Source organism: Schistocerca americana, chromosome 10 (genome assembly GCF_021461395.2).
Source record: "Schistocerca americana isolate TAMUIC-IGC-003095 chromosome 10, iqSchAmer2.1, whole genome shotgun sequence".
In the NCBI taxonomy this organism is placed as follows: domain Eukaryota; kingdom Metazoa; phylum Arthropoda; class Insecta; order Orthoptera; family Acrididae; genus Schistocerca; species Schistocerca americana.
This window is the reverse complement of record NC_060128.1, coordinates 108,718,727-108,739,392: the sequence shown is the minus strand read 5'-3', so window position 1 is coordinate 108,739,392 and position 20,666 is coordinate 108,718,727. Positions and strand designations below refer to the sequence as shown.

The 20,666-nt window shown below is 42.4% G+C and overlaps 1 protein-coding gene across 1 annotated transcript in view; it reads right to left on the bottom strand.

The window, feature by feature from the left end:
- LOC124552678 overlaps positions 1-20,666 on the bottom strand; it is a 164,708-nt gene that overhangs the window by 92,633 nt on the left and 51,409 nt on the right. The window contains exon 3 of the mRNA XM_047127000.1: positions 18,779-19,010. Within this exon, the coding sequence (XP_046982956.1) occupies positions 18,779-19,010 (232 nt within the window). The remainder of the gene's footprint in view (positions 1-18,778; positions 19,011-20,666) is intronic.

The following is a 20,666-nucleotide window of genomic DNA, read 5'->3' as shown; positions in this document are numbered from 1 at the left end:
CTCATTCATGATTCCCTTGTCAGCTAACGTTCAAGTTTTATCTAATAAATCAAGTAATCACATCCTAACGTCACTTGCTGATTTGCTAAAAAATGAAAAAAGGACAAATTTCTTACGTTCGCCTGTTGGCACACTTAAATTAATGGCAAACAGCCACGAACTAAACAAAAAGTAGAAAACAAAAACCTATCAGACATGTGCCCTCCCTTAGTTTTAAGAGTGAAACTGAGATGTCAACTAATGTGGAAAAACTAGTGTAGTGTAGTGAAGTGTTCCCTTAGTGATAACGTCCCTCTCAACTGTGTTTAATGTGTGGACCTCCCCTCATACCCTCCCTGCGCTGAGTTCCAGTGCACGGACCTGGCCACGGCCACGCCCCCTTCCCGCCGGCAGCCTGCGCGCTGCCCGCTGAGGACAACACGCCACGCCGCCTCGCGGCAGGCGCCCCCGCAGTGACTCACCAGTGGTGATATCTTTATATTTTCAACTTATTCTAACAAAAGAAAAAAAAAAGACATTTTTACGTCAACTTAGCAACAAGAACACTTGACATGTCTACCTAACACACACTGTCATGTTTTGTTCTAATTTTATTTTATGATGTTTTGATGTTTTATGATGTTTTGATGTTTTATGATGTTTTGATGTTTTATGATAATTCTTGTATGCACACAATATTGTTGACTTGTGTAAGTCCCCTTGCGACCCTTAGGAGGTCTTTAGAGTCTCTATACCCTCCCATAGATTAAGACCCTTGCCGTCTTCCGTGAGAGCCAATGTTCACTTTCTTTTGCAAGACAAATTTGTTTACATTCAAATAATAATTACATTGAGCGAATTCACATACGTTCTCCGCTCCCACGGAAGGGGGAGGAATGTAAAGGATGAGCCAGACAATAAGGGATTTTACTTTATTATATGAGCACCCAAACGGTAACTTCATTTTTCCATTGCGGCCAAGCCACGGCCGGCAGTGTTAGCTGCCTGTAAATTCTTTCGTCCCACGGTTTAGTAAAAGGAAGTCAGCACCGATGAAGGGCACCTTGTTCACGCGCCTCTCCCATGTGCTTACGAGGTAATGCCGTCCCAGGCGTCGCTTAGCAGGCAACGCTCTGGAAAGTTCCATGCCGCCCGCACGGTTTTCTCGGTTCTGACCAATCAGGGCGGAGGAAGCCGCGTGGTGCGTCGAATATACCCGGCCGCCTGTCGCCGGGCTCTCTCTCTTGTATTCTTGCTCACCCGCGAGTCGGATGCGCGCCCGGTAGCACTGAACATCTCCCGCTTCTCCCGGTGCTGCGGCACTGTGGACTTAGTTTTGGCAGACAGCCACTTCCGGTAGCTTCGCGAACAATGTTCGCCAAATTGTAAGCTCTGGCTCACCCTCACCTCCCTAGGCCTATGTAGCCCCTTTCCATCATGCTTTAGCCAATAAATGGCCTTTCTCTAAAAATTACCCTATTATTCCACAACGCCCACCGCCTGCCCATACCCGCCATCCTGTACACAGCATACCAGGGGGTGTTTTCCAACAACATGATAACAAACACACACACACACACACACACACACACACACACACACACACACAGATATCTGTTGCAACCCAACATACTGTACAGCCTTTCAGATTATTGCCTCAGAGTGCTCAATCGTCAGATCTCACTGACTGAGCACCTACGGAACCAGAATGAGATTTTCACTCTGCAGCAGAGTGTGCGCTGATACGAAACTTCCTGTTGTTGTTGTGGTCTTCAGTCCTGAGACTGGTTTGATGCAGCTCTCCATGCTACTCTATCCTGTGCAAACTTCTTCATCTCCCAGTACCTACTGCAATCCACATCCTTCTGAATCTGCTTAGTGTATTCATCTCTTGGTCTCCCTCTACGATTTTTACCCTCCACGCTGCCCTCCAATACTAAATTGGTGATCCCTTGATGCCTCAGAACATGTCCTACCAACCGATCCCGTCTTCTGGTCAAGTTGTGCCACAAACTTCTCTTCTCCCCAATCCTATTCAATACTTCCTCATTAGTTATGTGATCTACCCATCTAATCTTCAGCATTCTTCTGTAGCACCACATTTCGAATGCTTCTATTCTCTTCTTGTCCAAACTATTTATCGTCCATGTTTCACTTCCATACATGGCTACACTCCATACAAATGCTTTCAGAAATGACTTCCTGACACTTAAATCTATAATCGATGTTAACAAATTTCTCTTCTTCAGAAACGCTTTCCTTGCCATTGCCAGTCTACATTTTATATCCTCTCTACTTCGACCATCATCAGTTATTTTGCTCCCCAAATAGCAAAACTCCTTCACTACTTTAAGTGCCTCATTTCCTAATCTAATTCCCTCAGCATCACCCGACTTAATTAGACTACATTCCATTATCCTTGTTTTGCTTTTGTTGATGTTCATCTTATATCCTCCTTTCAAGCAGATTAAAACTGTGTGCCGAGACGAGACTCGAACCCGGGACCTTTGCCTTTCGCAGCCAAGTGCTCTACCAACTGAGCTACCCAAGCACAACTCGTGCCTCGTCCTCACAGCTTCACTTCTGCCAGTACCTCGTCTCCCACCTTCCAAACTTTACAGAAGCTCTTCTGCGAACCTTGCAGAACTAGCACTCCTGAAAGAAAGGATATTGCGGAGACACGGCTTAGCCACAGCCTGGGGGATGTTTCCAGAATGAGATTTCCACTCTGCAGCGGAGACAGACTTAATCCGCCAGGAAGTTTCATATCAGCGCATTCCACTGCAGAGTGCAAATCTCATTCTGGAAACATCCCCCAGGCTGTGGCTATGCCATGTCTCCGCAATATCCTCTCTTTCAGTAGTGCTAGTTCTGCAAGGTTCGCAGGAGAGCTTCTGTGAAGTTTGGAAGGTAGGAGGCGAGGTACTGGCAGAAGTAAAGCTGTGAGGACGGGGCATGAGTTGTGCTTGGGTAGCTCAGTTGGTAGAGCACTTGCCCGCGAAAGGCAAAAGTCCCGGGTTCGAGTCTCGCCCCGGTACACAGTTTTAATTTGCCACGGAGTTTTTCCTATGAGACGTCATCAGACGAAAACTCCGGCATCGTCCACAACTGGCATTAACTGACCCCGTACTGATCGACCGTGTGGTTACACCAGTTATTAATGTAACAGCATTTCACACTTACAACAGCTTATCTCGTGCTTACATTAATCTGTGATCTTGCAGTGTTAATCACTGACACATGTTACCTAGACAAATGTATTCCCGAAATTTCATTGCTCTTCATTACCTTTTGTTGGTTCAATTTTTTCCCCACCAGCGTACCTGTAATTATATTTGCCTTCTTCATTTTTTGCACTTTTATATTAACATTTGCCAAGTGAAAGTTGGTAATAAATTTTCATAGAAATTTAGAACAAACAAAGGCCTGTTACAGGTCTGTCCTATGTCACCATCATTATTTAAAACCTACAGATATTAGTGTTAGAACATGGTCTCTTAAATGTAATAGTATGGGATTAGAAATAAGAGATGGAGTTTACCTACATCATTTATTGTTTGCCAGTGATCAAGTAGTCGTAGCACAAGATGGGGAGGATGCTAACTATATGTGCAATCAACTAGCAGTAGCATACAAAACTTGGGGTTTGAAGATTAATTACCAAAAAACAGAATACTTGACTAATGATTCAGATGAGCTATACATTGAAGGAAAGAAAATCAAAAAGACAAATAGTTTCTGTTATTTGGGATCCATTTTAGAAATCAAGGGAAAATCAGAGTCTGAAATCAATAAAAAAAATTAGTAGTGGACAGAAGCTCATTGGGATGCTTAACTCAGTCTTATAGAGCACGAATGTAATGAGCAGAACTAAAAAAATTAATATACAAATCTATATTAGAGAGTGTGGCTCTGTATGTGACCTGGACAATTAACATGAAGCACATAAAAAAATTACAAGCTCTAGAGATGGACTTCTGGAGAAGATCAGCAAGACTCTCCAGGAAAGAGAAGATAAGGAACACCGAAATAATAAGGAGAATGGAAATAAAAGAAAGAATGTATGATGTAATGGATAGGAATAAATTACAGAGGTACAGGCATATACGACGAATGGAGGCAGCCAGAACATCAAAATTGATACTGGAGTGGGAACAGGAGGGGAGAAGAAGAAGACGACCTATGACCACCTGGCTCCAAAATGTACAGCACACAATGAGGAGAATGGGTGCAGAGGAAGAGGGCACACAAGATTGAAACACCTGGAGGAATATTTTGAAAATATAGTTTAAGAATGTTTATTCTTTGTATAGTAATTTCCGAGTAAATTATGTTGGGGATAAAAGTTTGTAATGAGGAAAAGCTAAAAATAAAAAAATTAAATGAATTAAAAAATTAATCTTCTGTCTGTTATAGACATGCTCTTTGCATTCCACACTGAGTGCAGCTCTGATCACTGTTACTGCTCACCTAGTGCTGCTACCTGTGCTGAGAGACGGCTTCCCAGCTGCTATGAAGTACGAGGGTTGCCCAGAAAGTAACTGCACCACATTTTTTTCTTTTCCTCGGATGAAAATAATGTTACAAATGTGAAACATTACATACGTATTATCTGAAGTCTCCCAAGTGAGCATGCAAAGTTTCCGTCACTTCCCACAGATGGCGTAGCTGCAGGACAGTTTCAAAACGGCATCTGTAGGTGATGTACGAGGGGGGACCCAAAAGAAACCGGACTCCGAGAGCGCTGCCACTCGTAGACATAGTGCAGGGTTCTCACGCTAGATGGTTTTCCTGCTTTAAAAAAAACTGCAAAAGGAGACACACCCAATGCTTCAGGAAGCTTTCCAGGAGGACGCTATGAGCCGCACACAGGTTTTCGAGTGGTTTGGGCACTTTAAATGTGGTGAGATGTGTGCTGAAGACCGAGCTCGTTCTGGACGCCCTTCAACATAGCGAAATGTGGAGAACATTGAAAAGGTGCGCCAAAAGATCAAGGAGGATCGTCGCCAAACGATCGACCAAATTTCAGCAGAGACAGGAATCGGTTGGAGCTCGTGCCAGCGGATTTTGAGTGAGGATTTGCGCATGAGACGTGTTGCTGCTAAATTTGTTCCACGCCTTCTCACACAGGAGCAAAAAACAATCCGCACGAATGTGTGTCAGGACTTGAAAACAGAGATTGCACGTGATCCAAACTTCTTGAACAAAGTCATTACAGGGGATGAGAGTTGGTGTTACGGGTATGACCCAGAAACCAAGCAAGCGTCAAGCCAGTGGAGGACTCGCAACTCTCCCAGACCAAAAAAAAAGCAAGGCAAGTGAGGTCAAATGTGAAGACTATGATCTTTGTCTTTTTTGATGTTCCTGGAATTGTGTATCGGGAATTCGTACCCCTGGCCAGACTGTTAACCAGCAGTTTTACTCGGATGTTTTAAGGCATCTGCGAGAGGATGTGAGGAAGAAACGCCTGGAACTTTGGCAATCAGGTGACTGGTTTCTGCATCACGACAACACTCCAGCACACACGGCCTTACGAGTGACCCACTATTTGGCATCTCAGTGGTCTGTCGTTCCCCGCGCTCTGTATTCGCCGGACCTAGCTACGTGCGACTTTTTCCTATTTCCACGAATGAAAAAAACGCTAAAAGGGGAGCATTATGATGATGTGGAGGCGGTAAAAACAGCTTCGCAAAGGGCACTGGACAACATCAAACTTGAAGAGTTCCAAACATGCTTCCAACAGTTGGAAAAGAGACTTGACAAATGCATCACATGTAATGGAGAGTATTTTGAAGGTGACTGAAGTAATTTTGTAAAAAGGTTCATCAACAAATTTTTTATGACAATCCGGGTCCCCCCTCTTACGTTACAAGCAACATGCTGTCAATGAATTTCTCACTGCAGAGAAAGAACCTGTGGGGAATATTCACAAAGGCTTGTGCAAATTCTGTGGAGCATCTGTTGTTAGAAGTACAGCTAGTCACCAGGCACGGAGGGTGAGGTCATCAGAAGGTGGTTCGACAGAGCTCCACGATCTGCAGCAGTCGGGGAGACCGTGCACGGCCTGACATCTTGCAGCGAGCTGATGTTGTCGTCCACAAGGACAGACACGTTCGTGGAAGACATTTTGAGGACGATGGGGAGGTGATTCACACAGTGGACCACTGGCTCCACCACCAGGACAAGGACTGGCATCGACAAGGCACACGTGCCCTTGTTTCGTGCTGGAGGAACGCTGTAGAACGAGATGCAGATTATGTGGGAAAATAGTGCATATGGATATAACATCATTCTTTTGTGTGCATAGCTTTCATTGTGTTCAATAAAGAATTGTTGGAGGAAAAAAAAAGTGGTGCATTGCTGTCTGGGCAAACCTCGTACTTATCATTCGATTTTAAGGAAACTATTCAGAGTAAAATTTTACTTTTCCACATCTTACAGTCAAACACCTTCACTTGGTAAAGTATTATTTCTTTTCAATATTCATCATAGTTACTGTGCTGCATCAAATTAAGTAAAGCACTGCACAAAATTTTAAGTTTGCAGAGGAAGAAACACACTTCATAGATTTCGCATATGGTTGGGTTTGGCTGATACACTGGTGTGTATGAAAGTTAGACAAAATATCGAAATTTTATTTAAAATTGAGACCACAACAATATCTCACTTAATTCTCAATATATTCTTTTTTATATCCAGCTGACTGTCATATTTGGGGTGCCAACTAGAGCCTTACACATAAGGAATCATGTCATCATAACAATTGTCATATTTCATAAACAGTTCAATGTATTGAAATGAGATTTTTTGCAAATGTTAGCACACAAAAAAGCACGTATGAAGTGTTACCCAAAGTATCCCAGAATAACCAGTAGCAGTACACCAACCTATGGCTACATGTCTCGAGGTACATCTCTTAGCAACTGAGCACGAAGTTGTGTCTTCTTTGGCACATGCAGTTGCATGTTTCAGGGCTTCTGCAATTTGTGAAATGGACAGCGTGAAGAAGCAATGGATTTGCATAAAATGCTGTTTTAAGTTCAAGAAAACTGCAGCTGAAACACACTGCATGCTGACAGGCATTTGGTAATAATGCACCGAGTCAAGACAGAACATCTGAGTAATTCAAGCACTTCGAGGAAGGCCGATAATCTGTGGTCGATGACAAACATTCTGTTCGACTGTCAGTGTGCACAAAATAATGAGAAAGTGGGTGGTGAGAATCACAAAGACTGAAGGCGGACAATTCGTAATGCTTCTAACAGACTCAGGCTGTGGTACGGTACACGTCAACAAACCTAGGAGATGAACATGAGACAAATTGCAGCTAAGCTTGTCCCTAATCTCCTAAGCATCGACTGCTGAAACCTCAGGATTCAGATGTTCACTAAACTGCAACAGGGAGTTTCAGTGTGTCCAAATTTCTTATCCCGAGTTATAACAGGTGGTGAAACTTGGGTCTGCAGTTATGACCCTGAAACGAAGCAACAGTCAAGTCGATGTGGATAATTTTTTCAACATTCTGGGAAGAGTGCACAAGAGGTTTGTTATACCTGGTCAAACTGTCAATGGACAGTTTTAATGTGAGGTTTTGAGGTAACTGAAGGAGACTTTTCACCACAAATGGCCAGAGTTGTGTTGAAAGACAGGCTGGTCAGTCCACCACAACAACACTCATTGTGAAGGAATTCCTAACCAAAAGCAGAACCATTCCCTGCTCGTCAGACCTATCTCCATACGACATCCACCTGTTCTCAAAGACGAAAATCACATTTAAAGAGCAACATTGGCTTGACTAAAGACATTCGAGCGGAATCGCAACAGGCCCTGAACACTCTTCAAGCTGCAGAGTTCCAGATTGCTTCCAAAAACGGAAACATTGCATGTCCACAGTGACTACTCTGAAAGTGATAGAGGATGTTATAGTTTAATTCTTTTATCTTGGTGGTTCGCACATGCCCACCCAGACGCGGGAGATAGCTGCGTTGCCAGTTGTATGCGCCAAGAGAAGCAGCGCCATAGTATAGTTCGCAAACTGACGTTTAGGGGGGAGTGCGCAGTTTATGAAGTAAGGCCACCACGGTCGCATTAACCCTTTCGCTGCTACAGAGACGTGCTCCCCGCATTCCACGATGTGCGCGATTTTGTCATCATTGCACTGCTCGCCTGTGCAGACACATGGTGTTTCGACTGCTTTGACACAATTTATCATTCAATTTCACAAATACTATTTGGCCCAAAAATTTGATTTTTACACATCTTTACTGATACCTTCCCCCCATAAATGACTTAATTTTGTTTCGATGTTCAACACAGTTATTGTGCAGCATTAGATGTAGCAAACCATTGCACGAAATTTTGAAGAGTTTACAGAGGTGAAAGTCCATAGCGTATGCTTTCCGTATGATCGATTTTAGTTGCCACTAGAAATTTCAAAAAATACATTCAAGTGAATAATATTCATGAAGTAAGACACCTCAATATTGTTTTTAAATAAAGAAAATATTAAGCACCGATCAAGATTTGAACTCTGAACCTTTTGCTTAGCAGCCATATACTTTAACCATTATGCTAACGCAGCTCGTCATTCAATATATGTCCCGGACGACTTTAAAATATCACGCAAAATACCGACAAACACTGTTGGTATGATTCGGAATTACTCACGTTTCATCGAAGTACAATAGGAAATAAACAATTACCGCTGTTCTTTATTGTGAAATAGCGGTTATTGAGAATGATACAAACACTTTTCTTTGCTATCGCCTGAATTAGGAGGCTTATTGCTTGTTTGGTTTAATTAATTAATAATAGAATATGAAGCAATTGGTATAAAGAATGCTTTTTCCAGACTTTCTATAAAAGAAAGTCTGCTATCAAGACATTGCTTTTGTTCAATTACTTTATTTATGACTGAACGTTTCTAAAACTGAAGACACTCATCCGTGCTCTGCACTGCAGTCGAGCTCTGGTAACGTCGTTCTCTGTTCATTGGCTGACTGTGTTTTGTGAGGTCAGATGCGCAGAACGAACCTAAACTCAGCCGCCGTCATAAATGATGCGCACTTTAGTATAGTTTTCGAATTTTTACAATGAAATTCTTGGATTTTTGGGCAGCACCTCATACTCACAGAGTCAATGCCACAGCACTGTAACCCAACTAGTGCTCCAGCTTGGCTCAATGATTCTAGTTTTAAACAACGACCTATCTAAATCAGAAAATTATTTCCAATACAAAGAATTACGTGAATTCTTGCAATAATAAATGAAGGAAACAAATATTCCTGACAGAAGACAATTATGAAGCTGACATCTGTTGTCAGTGTAACAAAATAATCAATAAAATGATTTTTTTCTTTTATGAAGGGATAATTAATGAGCAAAGTCTACAAATGTCACACCATCAGTTTATTTCAGCCCCTGTGCCAACTTTGAAGTGAGCAATACATATACATTGATCAAACAGAATTGCAACACCAAAACTTAGTTAATGTAGAGTAATGAAATTTTGGAAATACAACTGTCTAGGTAACATATTTAAGAGAGTAACATTAAACGATCACAGGCTAATGTAAGCATGAAATAAGCGATTGCAAATGTGAAATGCTGGTACATCAATAACCAGTATAAGTGCCACAATGTTTAATGCAAGCATGCAAATGTGTGCGCATTGTGTTATTCAGGTGCCAGATGTCAGTTTGTGAGCTGGAGTTCATGCCTGCCACATTCGGTCAGTCGATACAGGGGCTGTTAATGCCAGTTGTGGACGATGTTGGAGTTGTCATCCGATCATGTCCCATAGGTGCTCGACTGAAGATAGAACTGGTGATTGAGCAGGCAAGGCAATATGTGGACACTGTGCACAGCGTGACGGGTTACAATAGCAGGCTGTGGAAACATGTTATTCTGCTGGAAAACACCCCCTGGAATGCTGTTCATGAAGGGCAGTCTTTGTCGACCTCAGTGCAGCTTATGATACGGTATGGATAGATGGTCTTTTCCTGAAATTTGCCAACACGATTCCATGCTTGAAATTGACAAACTTGTTGAAAAAAATGCTGAAAGCCCGATATTTCAAAGTAAACCTGGGGTCACAACGCAGCAAGTCAAAAAGAATAAAAAACGGACTCCCTCAAGGATCTGTATTGACTCCACTGCTTTTTAATGTTTACATAAGTGACATGATAGACACTGAGTCAAGTAAGTTTTGCTATGCTGATGACATGGCTATAGCTACTCAAAACAAATGGCTACAAGATGGTGAAAGAACTCTAATTGCTGACCTAGAAGTACTAAACCAGCACTACAAAAAACAGAGACTGTGCCCAAACCCAAATAAAACAGAGACCTGCGCCTTCCATTTAAATAACAGACTAGCAGACAGAGAACTAAATATTACTTTCTGTGGAAAACGAATTAAACGTAACAAATTTCCCAAATATTTAGGCATAACTCTTGGCAGGTCACTTACCTTCAAGAAACACCTGGAACTGACTAGCCAGAAATTGAAAACCCGAAATATCATCATCCAGAGATTAGCAGGTACCACACAGGGAGCAGATGCAAATACACTACGTGTTGCAGAGTACTGTGCCCCTGTGTGGAGTAAGGGTGCCCATGTAAAGAAGATTGACGCCCAGATCAATGAAGCCACGAGGACAATAACAGGGACACTAAAGTCAATGGCTTTATGTCCTCTCAGACATCACTCCGCCTGAAATCCGTAGACAGCAGGCAACAAATCAGGAATGGCAAAAAATAAATCACGAAGATCAGGCAAGAGTACTACCGATACACCAAGTGCTAGATGACCGCTGTTGATATCGCCTTAAATCGAGAGCGCCAATATGGGAAGACAGAACACTTGCCCAAGGAAATACTTATGACTGCCACAAATCCTGGAATACCAAGTGGAACAATAGTGACATTAACCAACACAATATAGAGGACCCCAGCCAACAACTCCCAGGAATGCAGCTTCCTCGTAAAATCTGGTGCCAGCTTAACCGTGCGAGAACTGGACACGCGAGAACTAAATCCGTGCTGTACAAATGGGGCACCAATGATAACCCAATGTGTGACTGTGAAACTGATTAGCAAACATTACAACATCTAGTGCAAGATTGCCCACTGCGAAGATTCTGTGGTGACTGGAGAGACTTCGTGGAGGCCAGCCCTGCTGCCATTAAATGGCTGTCACATTTCGACATAACTTTTTGACGAATTGTAGCTGTCATTATATTTCAACTTTGCTCAGATTTAATAATGACTGGTGTTTGTTCTGTTTATATTATTATGTATGTGTGTATATGTGTATTTGTTGGGTTCAAATTAATGATATGAATCTAATAGAAAGAAACATTCCACATGGGAAAAATATATTAAAAAAGATGCTGTGACTTACCAAACGAGAAAGCGCTGGTAGATAGACACAAAAAAAAACAAAAACCACACAAACACATACACAAATTTCAAGCATTCGCAACCCACGGTTGCTTCATCAGGAAAGAGGGAAAGACAAAAGGAGGTGGGTTTTAAGGGAGAGGGTAAGGAGTCATCCCAACTCCGGGAGCGGAAAGACTTACCTTAGGGGGGAAAAAGAGACAGGTACACACTCGCACCTCCCCCCCCCCCCCCCCCCCCACACACACACACACACACACACACACACATATATATATGTAAAGGCAAAGAGTTTGGGCAGAGATGTCAGTCAAGGCAGACAGTGTTTGTTGGTAATGAGGATCACCCTGTGGCTAAACATGCCTTGGTGCACGGCCAGCACATCTTGGCAAAGTGTTACACCGTCCGGGTTATCTGGATAATTCCCACTGACACCAACCTATCAGAGCTCCGGAGATAGGAACTTGCCCTTCAATATATCCTCTCCCCGTTACCCACCAGGCCTCAACCTCCGCTAATTTCAAGTTGCCGCCCCTCGTACATCACTTGTCACTCAACAACATCTTTGCCCCTGTACTTCCGCCTCGACTGACATCTCTGTCCAAATTCTTTGCCTTTACACATTGTGTGTGTGTGTGTGTGTGTGTGTGTGTGTGTGTGTGTGTGTGTGTGTGTGTGTGTGTGTGCGCGCGCGAGAGAGTGTATACCTGTCTCTTCCCCCCCCCCCCCCCCCCTGTTTACAGAAAACAGGGGCTAAGTGACTGCGCCCCCAGCCAAACGATCAGCGAGCTCATTACCCGGGATACCCACTTGGCCAGGGACCCAAAGGAAGTCAACGGAACATGCAACACGGTGAATATCAGCGAGATGGTCACGGATGGCAGACACGCCACAAGGCATCTGGCTCGAAGCTGTCCTCTAAGTAATTGATTTGCAACATCTTGTCGTGTCACTGTGGTGCAAATTGCTGCTCATATTGCTGCTGCAGATGCAGTGCGAGGTGACACACTTAACTGACTTAGTTCCTGTCGTTCCTCTGGAATGTAGTGCTGTGACAAAATTCCTCCATCTGCTAAGATTTCTAGCAAATCACTTCACTTCAGGTTTTCACATCCTCTGCAGCTTCTCTCTCTATATCCTTTTCCAGGTATGTTTGCGATGACCACATTTTCTAACTCCTCGAGGGTTCCAATCCGATGCCACTCTTTCAACAGCTCCATCTGGTTTCCTCAATGTATTCCCAATCCAGTTCCATTTTCTTTCCTTGATTTGTATGTTGACTGGTTGCTGATTTGTCTCCCTCCAAAGATCATTTGTCATTATATCTGGCTGTCTCACATTTAAAATACACCAGAGACAGCAGCTGATAAAAACTTTGAGCTGGTTTTTAATGTGGTTAGTCACCTTCCAAGATTTGCAACCATAGAACAGAACAGCCTTCACATTGCTATCAAAAAGCCAGAGACTGGTCTTCTTTGAAACGTTCCTATTTCTCTAAACAGGGAACAGTTGTACAAACGCACCATTTGCTATGCGGATGTAACTACTGACATCCTCCGCAGCACCTCCTGTAGTCCTGACTATACTTCTAAGACAGAGGAAAGATTGGACCTGTTCTATGTCCTCTCCATTAATGGCCAGCCGATTCGTGATGGTCGAATTTATCTGCATTTCTTTGGTTTTGCGAACATTTATCTTGAGGTCTGCAACTTCCGCCTCTCTATGTAACCTGGCCAGTTTCTCTTCGATGTCTCGATATCGTTGTGCCATTATGCAGATGTCGTCTGCGAAATCTAAATCTTCGAGCCTATCCCGCATGCCCCATTGCACACCTCTCTTCCGCCCCCCATCACTCTCATCACATGGTCCGACACCAAACGAAATAGTGTTGACAAAAGAATACACCCTTGTCGTACTCCCGAATTAACTTGAAAAGGCTCTGTTAGTTCTCCATTACGTAGTACTTGGCATTCATAGTCTTCATACATTTCCTTGATGATGTTAATAACCTTCATTGGAATGCCACATTTTGCAAGTGTATCCCACATGACTCTTTGGTTGTCAGTGTCGAAAGCCTTTCCAAAGTCAATGAAGGTAAGGTAGCACTCCACACTTTGTTCCAGAATAATTCTGAGAGTATTGATAAGGTCCACACAACTTCAATATTTTCTAAAACCCGCCTACTCTCTCCTCAGTTGTACTTCCACAGAATCCTTAGTGCGGTTTAAAATGATCCTCTGTACTGACAGTAGGGTAATGCCCCACCAGTTGCAGTTATTAACATCTGTTTTGGGTATTTTCATGATAATACCTCGTTTCCAATCTGTTGGCAGTTTCTCCTCTCTCCAAAGCTTCTCTAAGAGGATGTACAATAACTTGACAGTGGAGCCCAAGCCTGTTTTCAGCATCTCAGATGTTATATTATCTGGTCCTGGTGCCTTCCCATTCTTGATCTCCTTCACTGCTATCTGAATTTCTGCTTTTGTGGGTGCATTTACAGCAATGCTGGGACTAGGATCATTGTATTCCATTTCTTCTTTTTCTTCTACCTCATTGCCTAGGTCTCTATTTAGAACTTCATTAAAGTGTTCCTTCCACCTACGTGATTGTTCTTCATGTGTAGTTAGTATCGCCCCTTTCTCATTCCTTACTGGTCAGTTCCTCTGGAGCATCTGAGTGATATCATGTACACTACTGGCCATTAAAATTGCTACACCAAGAAGAAATGCAGATGATAAAAGGGTATTCATTGGACAAATATATTATACTAGAACTGACAAGTGCTTACATTTTCACGCAGTTTGGGTGCATAGATCCTGAGAAATCAGTACCCAGAACAACCACCTCTGGCCGTAATAACGGCCTTGATACGCCTGGGCATTGGAGTCAAACAGAGCTTGGGTGGCGTGTACAGGTACAGCTGCCCATGCAGCTTCAACACGATACCACAGTTCATCAAGAGTAGTGACTGGCGTATTGTGACGAGCCAGTTGCTCAGCCACCATTGAACAGATGTTTTCAATTGGTGAGACATCTGGAGAATGTGCTGGCCAAGGCAGCAGTCGCACATTTTCTGTATCCAGAAAGGCCCGTACAGGACCTGCAACATGCGGTCGTGCATTATCCTGTTGAAATGTAGGGTTTCGCAGGGATCGAAGGAAGGGTAGAGCCACGGGTCGTAACACATCTGAAATGTAACGTCCACTGTTCAAAGGGCCATCAATGCGAACAAGTGGTGACCGAGACGTGTAAACAATAGCACCCCATACCATCATGCCAAGTGATATGCCAGTACGGCAATGACGAATATACGCTTCCAATGTGCGTTCACCGTGATGTTGCCAAACACGGATGCGACCATCATGATGCTGTAAACAGAACCTGGATTCATCTGGCAAATAAAAAAATAAATTATTTGACGTTTTGCCATTCGTGCACCCAGGTTCGTTGTCGAGTACACCATCACAGGCACTCCTGACTGTGATGCAGCATCAAGGGTAACCGCAGCCACGGTCTCTGAGCTGATACTCCATGCTCCTGCAAAAGTCATCGAACTGTTCATGCAGATGGTTGTTGTCTTGCAAACATCCCCATGTGTTGACTCAGGGATAGAGACGTGGCTGCACGATCCATTACAGCCATGCGGACAAGCTGCCTGTCATCTCGACTGCTAGTGATACGAGGCTGTTGGGATCCAGCACGGTGTTCCGTATTACCCTCCTGAACCCACCAATTCCATATTCTGCTGACAGTCATTGGATCTCGACCAAGCAATGTCGCAATACGATAAACTGCAATCGCGATAGCCTACAATCCGGAAACGTGATGATGCACTTTTCTCATGCTTACACGAGGCATCACAACAACGTTTCACCAGGCAACGCCGGTCAACTGCTGTTTGTGTATGAGAAATCGGTTGGAAACTTTCCTCACTTCAGCACGTTGTAGGTGTCGCCACCGGCGCCGACCTTATGTGAATGCTCTGAAAAGCTAATCATTTGCATATCGCATCACCTTCTTCCTGTCGGTTAAATTTCGCGTCTGTAGCACGTCATCTTCGTGTGTAGCAATTTTAATGGCCAGTAGTGTAATTCTTTCACAACCCCCCTCTGCACTGCCTGTTCTGCTCTATCAGTCTGCTCATCTATCCATCTTCTGTGGTCTCTTCTCACACTCCTTTTCACTTCCTTATCTGCTGCTCTATAATCAGCTTGTGCCCGTGCTTCTTGTTGCCTGGTCCTGCTCTGATTTACTCTTCCCTTGGCCTCCTTTCAACATCTGATCATTCTCCCAGTATGTTCCGACATCCAGTCTCTCCACAAGCATATTTTAAAACCAAGTTGTCTCTCATGCTGTCACTGTTTTGACAACTGTTGCTCATACTGCTGTTGCAGATGCAGCCATACACCAAACACAATGGCCGTATCACTCGGTAATGCCAAGTGGCCGTCTGGAGTCCCATCTTCTTTTGACCGTAGACTATCGTGACTAGTGCTGCCAGCAATGGTGTACAATTGCTAAATTCCTGCCAAGTCTTTCTGCAGTATCACAGAAGGGACATCCAGCTTCTCGTAACCCTATTACGTGACCTCGTTAAAACTCGGTGACGTGTCGATAATGGTGTTTTTGTCGCCGTAAAGGCATTCTCGATTAACATCAACTCACCACATCTAGCCTCAAAAGCAACTGACACTCACAGCTGTTACAGTGTGCATTTAAAGCGAACCTGATTTGCGTTGTTATAATGGTGTTACTAGTGGCACTCTTATGCAGAGTTTGAATCGACATCACCTTTCAGATGTAGTAACACACCTACCAGCTTTCGATTAAGCTGCACAGCTCCTCCTCTGTGTTCCTAGCTACTGCCAGTCTACATTTTATATCCTCTCTACTTCAATCATCATCAGTTATTTTGCTCCCCAAATAGCAAAACTCATTTACTACTTTAAGCGTCTCATTTCCTAATCTAATTCCTGCAGCATCACCCAATTTAATTTGACTACATTCCATTATACCCATTTTGCTTTTGTTGATCATCTTATATCCACCTTTCAAGACACTGTCCATTCTGTTCACCTGCTCTTCCAGGTCCTTTGCTGTCTCTGACACAATTACAATGTCATCGGCGAACATCAAAGTTTTTATTTCTTCTCCATGGATTTTAATTCGTACTCCGATTTTTTCTTTTGTTTCCTTTACTGCTTGCTCAATATACAGATTGAACAACATTGGGGAGAGGCTACAACCCTGTCTCACTCCCTTCCCAACCACTGCTTCCCTTTCATGCCCCCTCAACTCTTATAGCTGCCATCTGGTTACTGTACAAATTGTAAATAGCCTTTCGCTCCCAGTATTTTACCCCTGCCACCTTCAGAATTTGAGAGAGAGTATTACAGTCAACATTGTCAAAAGCTTTCTCTAAGTCTACAAATGCTAGAAATGTAGGTTTGCCTTTCCTTAATCTCTCTTCTAAGATAAGTCGTAGGGTCAGTATTGCCTCACGTGTTCCAACATTTCTATGGAATCCAAACTGACCTTCCCCGAGATCGGCTTCTACCAGTTTTTCCATTCATCTGTAAAGAATGTGTGTTAGTGTTTTGCAGCCATGGCTTATTAAACTGATAGTTCTGTTATTTTCACATCTTTCAACACCTGCTTTCTTTAGGATTGTAATTATTATATTCTTCTTGAAGTCTGAGGGTATTTCGCCTGTCTCATACATCTTGCTCACCAGATGGTAGAGTTTTGTTAGGCCTGGCTCTCCCAAGGCTATCAGTAGTTCTAATGGAATGTTGTCTACTGCCGGGGCCTTGTTTCGACTCAGGTCTTTCAGTGCTCTGTCAAACTCTTCACACAATATCATATCTCCCATTTCACCTTCATCTTCATCTACATCCTCTTCAATTTCCATAATATTGTCCTCAAGTACATCACCCTTGTATAGACCCTCTATATACCCCTTCCACCTTTCTGTTTTCCCTTCTTTGCTTAGATCTGGGTTTCCATCTGAGCTCTTGATATTCATGCAGGTAGTTCTCTTTTCTCAAAGGTCTCTTTAATTTTCCTGTAGGCAGTATCTATCTTACCCGTTGTGAGATAAGCCTCTACATCCTTACATTTGTCCTCTAGCCATCCCTGCTGAGCCATTTTGCACTTCCTGTCGATCTCATTTTTGAGACATTTGTATTACTTTTTGCCTGCTTCACTTACTGCATTTTTGTATTTTCTCCTTTCATCAATTAAATTCAGTATCTCTTCTGTCTCCCAAGGATTTCTAGTAGCCCTCGTCTTTTTACCTACTTGATCCTCTGCTGCCTTCACTATTTCATTCCTCAAAGCTACCCATTCTTCTTCTACTGTATTTCTTTTCCCCATTCTTGTTAATTGTTCCCTTGTGCTTTCCCTGAAACTCTCTACAACCTCTGGTTCTTTCAGTTTATCCAGGTCCCATCTCCTCAAATTCCCACCTTTTTGCAGTTTCTTCAGTTTTAATCTACAGTTCATAATCAATAGATTGTGGTCACAGTCCACATCTGCCCCTGGAAATGTCTTACAATTTAAAACCTGGTTCCTGACTCTGTCTTACCATTATATAATCTGACACCTTGTATTAACTGATCACTTGAATATAGCAACAGAAGCCAATCACGTTACAATATTCATTTTTGTCATCTTCTTCTTCTTCTTCTTCTTCTTTCGAATAACCCATTTGGAGTGTACGATGAATCAACTGTGGCTACTCTCCATTGTATTAAATTTCCTTAGTTTCCAAATTTCCTTCATCCTTTTGGAGTGTTGTTCCTTTTCTTCTCGAGTCCACTTTCATCTAGTTGTTTTCTTTCTCTCCTAAAATTCTGCCTTTTGAACTGCCTTCTGAAATGTGTTCTGTTTTCTACTGTGTCTATTGTAATTCCAGCATTTTCCATGTCCTTTTCAGGCTCTATGAACCATGTGGGCTTGGATTTGTAGCTACTGAGCAATGTGAATATCCACTTGGTTAGTCTGTTATCCATTCTGAATATATGCCTCATTAAATCAGCTAGTTTTTCAGTTTTCAAGTATAGCTCTCTGTTTGGTCTTAACCTGTATTCAACATTATCGTTTCTTTTAGTTCCCATTATTCTCCTTATAATTCTTCTTTAGAGCTCCTCTGGTTTCTCAAGATCTTAATTTCTTGTTAGATTAAGTGTTTCTGCGGCATACACAGCTTCAGGTCTGGCCACTGTTTGGTACTGTCTTAATTGCGTCACTTTTGTCTAATAATTACAGCCTAATAAAGAGAAAACTTTTGCATCACAGATTTATACAGACAGATCTCAATTCTATAAAATTAATAAAAACACAAAATTTAGAATATAAAAATCATTATCGGACTTGAAAGGAAGGTTGAACTTACTGAGTAAGTCATCTCCTGCCTGAAATCAACCTGTAGACAAGTGAGGTTCGGCCAGTTTGTGCAGATTTTGCGGAAGATGTCGACTTTAATTTTCCGCATCAACGTTAATTGACGCAGCTGTGGAACCATTTCTGCTGTCTGTAGGACCTGTTCATCAGTACTTTCACATCTGCAGTGGATGCACTTTGAACAGATGACCCCACAGCAACTCTTTCCTTGGAGTATGCTGGATCTGTGCGAGAGAAAGAGAGAGAGAGAAAAAAAAAAAGACATTTTTAAAAAAATTGTTAATTTAAATTCTTATTCCCTTAACGTAAGTTCGATCAATTCTATCCCTTATACATAATAAGTCATACAACACATAGGAGAGGTAACTATAAATTTTTAGTTATCTCCCTGGAAAAATTGAGTTCTTTGGCTAATTTTGTGTTTGTATGTGGGTACATATCATGGCACACTACCAGAGAATTCAAAACTAAATTCACAGGCCATTTCACCTTTATCAATGGGCAGCCCCACTCACTTTTGCCTCTTGTGGCATGAGAATGTCAATATTAATTTCAAATTGACCAGTATCATTGTCGACGATGAGGACTGCAGTACCGGGCTTAGCATTGTGACCGACGAACTAGCAATGAAAATCGACAACAAAATTCATGAAAATTGACATTTCAAGATTACACAACTTTCGCAACTCTTCTCCAATTTTTACAGAGTCTGTTGCACTAAATTTTGGCAGAGAAGCTCAGTTACCACACATTTTGCACCAAGTGCATTCCCAAAACCTTAACGAAACATAAAAAAAAAAACAGACTGGCTGCAGCGTGGACCTTCCTTTAAGATGAAAATGGTAACAAAATTATTGAATGTGTCACAACTGGGGACGAGCTGTGTGAAGCACGTCAACTGTGAAACAAAAAGGCAGCCAATGGAATAGGGCCACAAATTCTCCCAAGAAATTGAGGTTGTGTTGCAAACGCTGTCAGCTAGAAAGATCACAGCTTCTATGTTACAGGCCTCTAAGGGAGTGAGTCTCATTGATTCTCTTGAATGTGTCACAACAGTTAACTCTGAGGTGTTGTCAAACAATGCCAAAGTTAAGGTGGGAGATACAAAGCAACTATTGGGGAAAACTTAGCAAAAACTTTTTTTCCCACCACGACGATACACGTTTACTTGCAGCTAACCATACCTGAGAGCTCGTAAGGGGTTTTGGATGGGATGCGTCTCATCATCCACCATACAGTCTGGATTTGGCACTGAACAACTACCACCTCTTCCCAGCAACAAAGACATGGCTCGATACACAAAGCTTCGATACCGACACCGAACTGCAAGCCAGCATAAACCAGTGGTTGCAATTGCAGGAAGTAGATATATACAGAGACGGCATTGAAAAACTTGGGTCACAGTATGACGACTCAATTTCAATAGCAATTATGTAGAAATATAGCTTAAGACTATACCTTTAAAATGCATACAGAGTCGGCCACAAAAATGTATACACACTTCAAGGAACGGAAAGCATTACTTACGTGTGCATTTTACATTTAATAATTGATCACACATTGAAACCCTGGAAGAAGATGGTTTCACCCTACTTAACAATAGACAGATACCTACATACATATGCCACAATGGGAAAAGTATCATTCATATCACATTAACAAGAGGAGAAATAGAAGGAAGTATTCAACCAATATGGCATGACTCCATTACTCCTATACGAAAGCACATTCCAATTAAGATAAAAATAAATATCGTCACGTCACCACCAGCAAGAAAGACTCACCAAATCACACAAAGAAAAATTGATATAGAAAAATTAACAAACCAGCAAGAACAATTAACACAAATAGAAACTTTAATAGAGGAAGGAGGCCTCGAA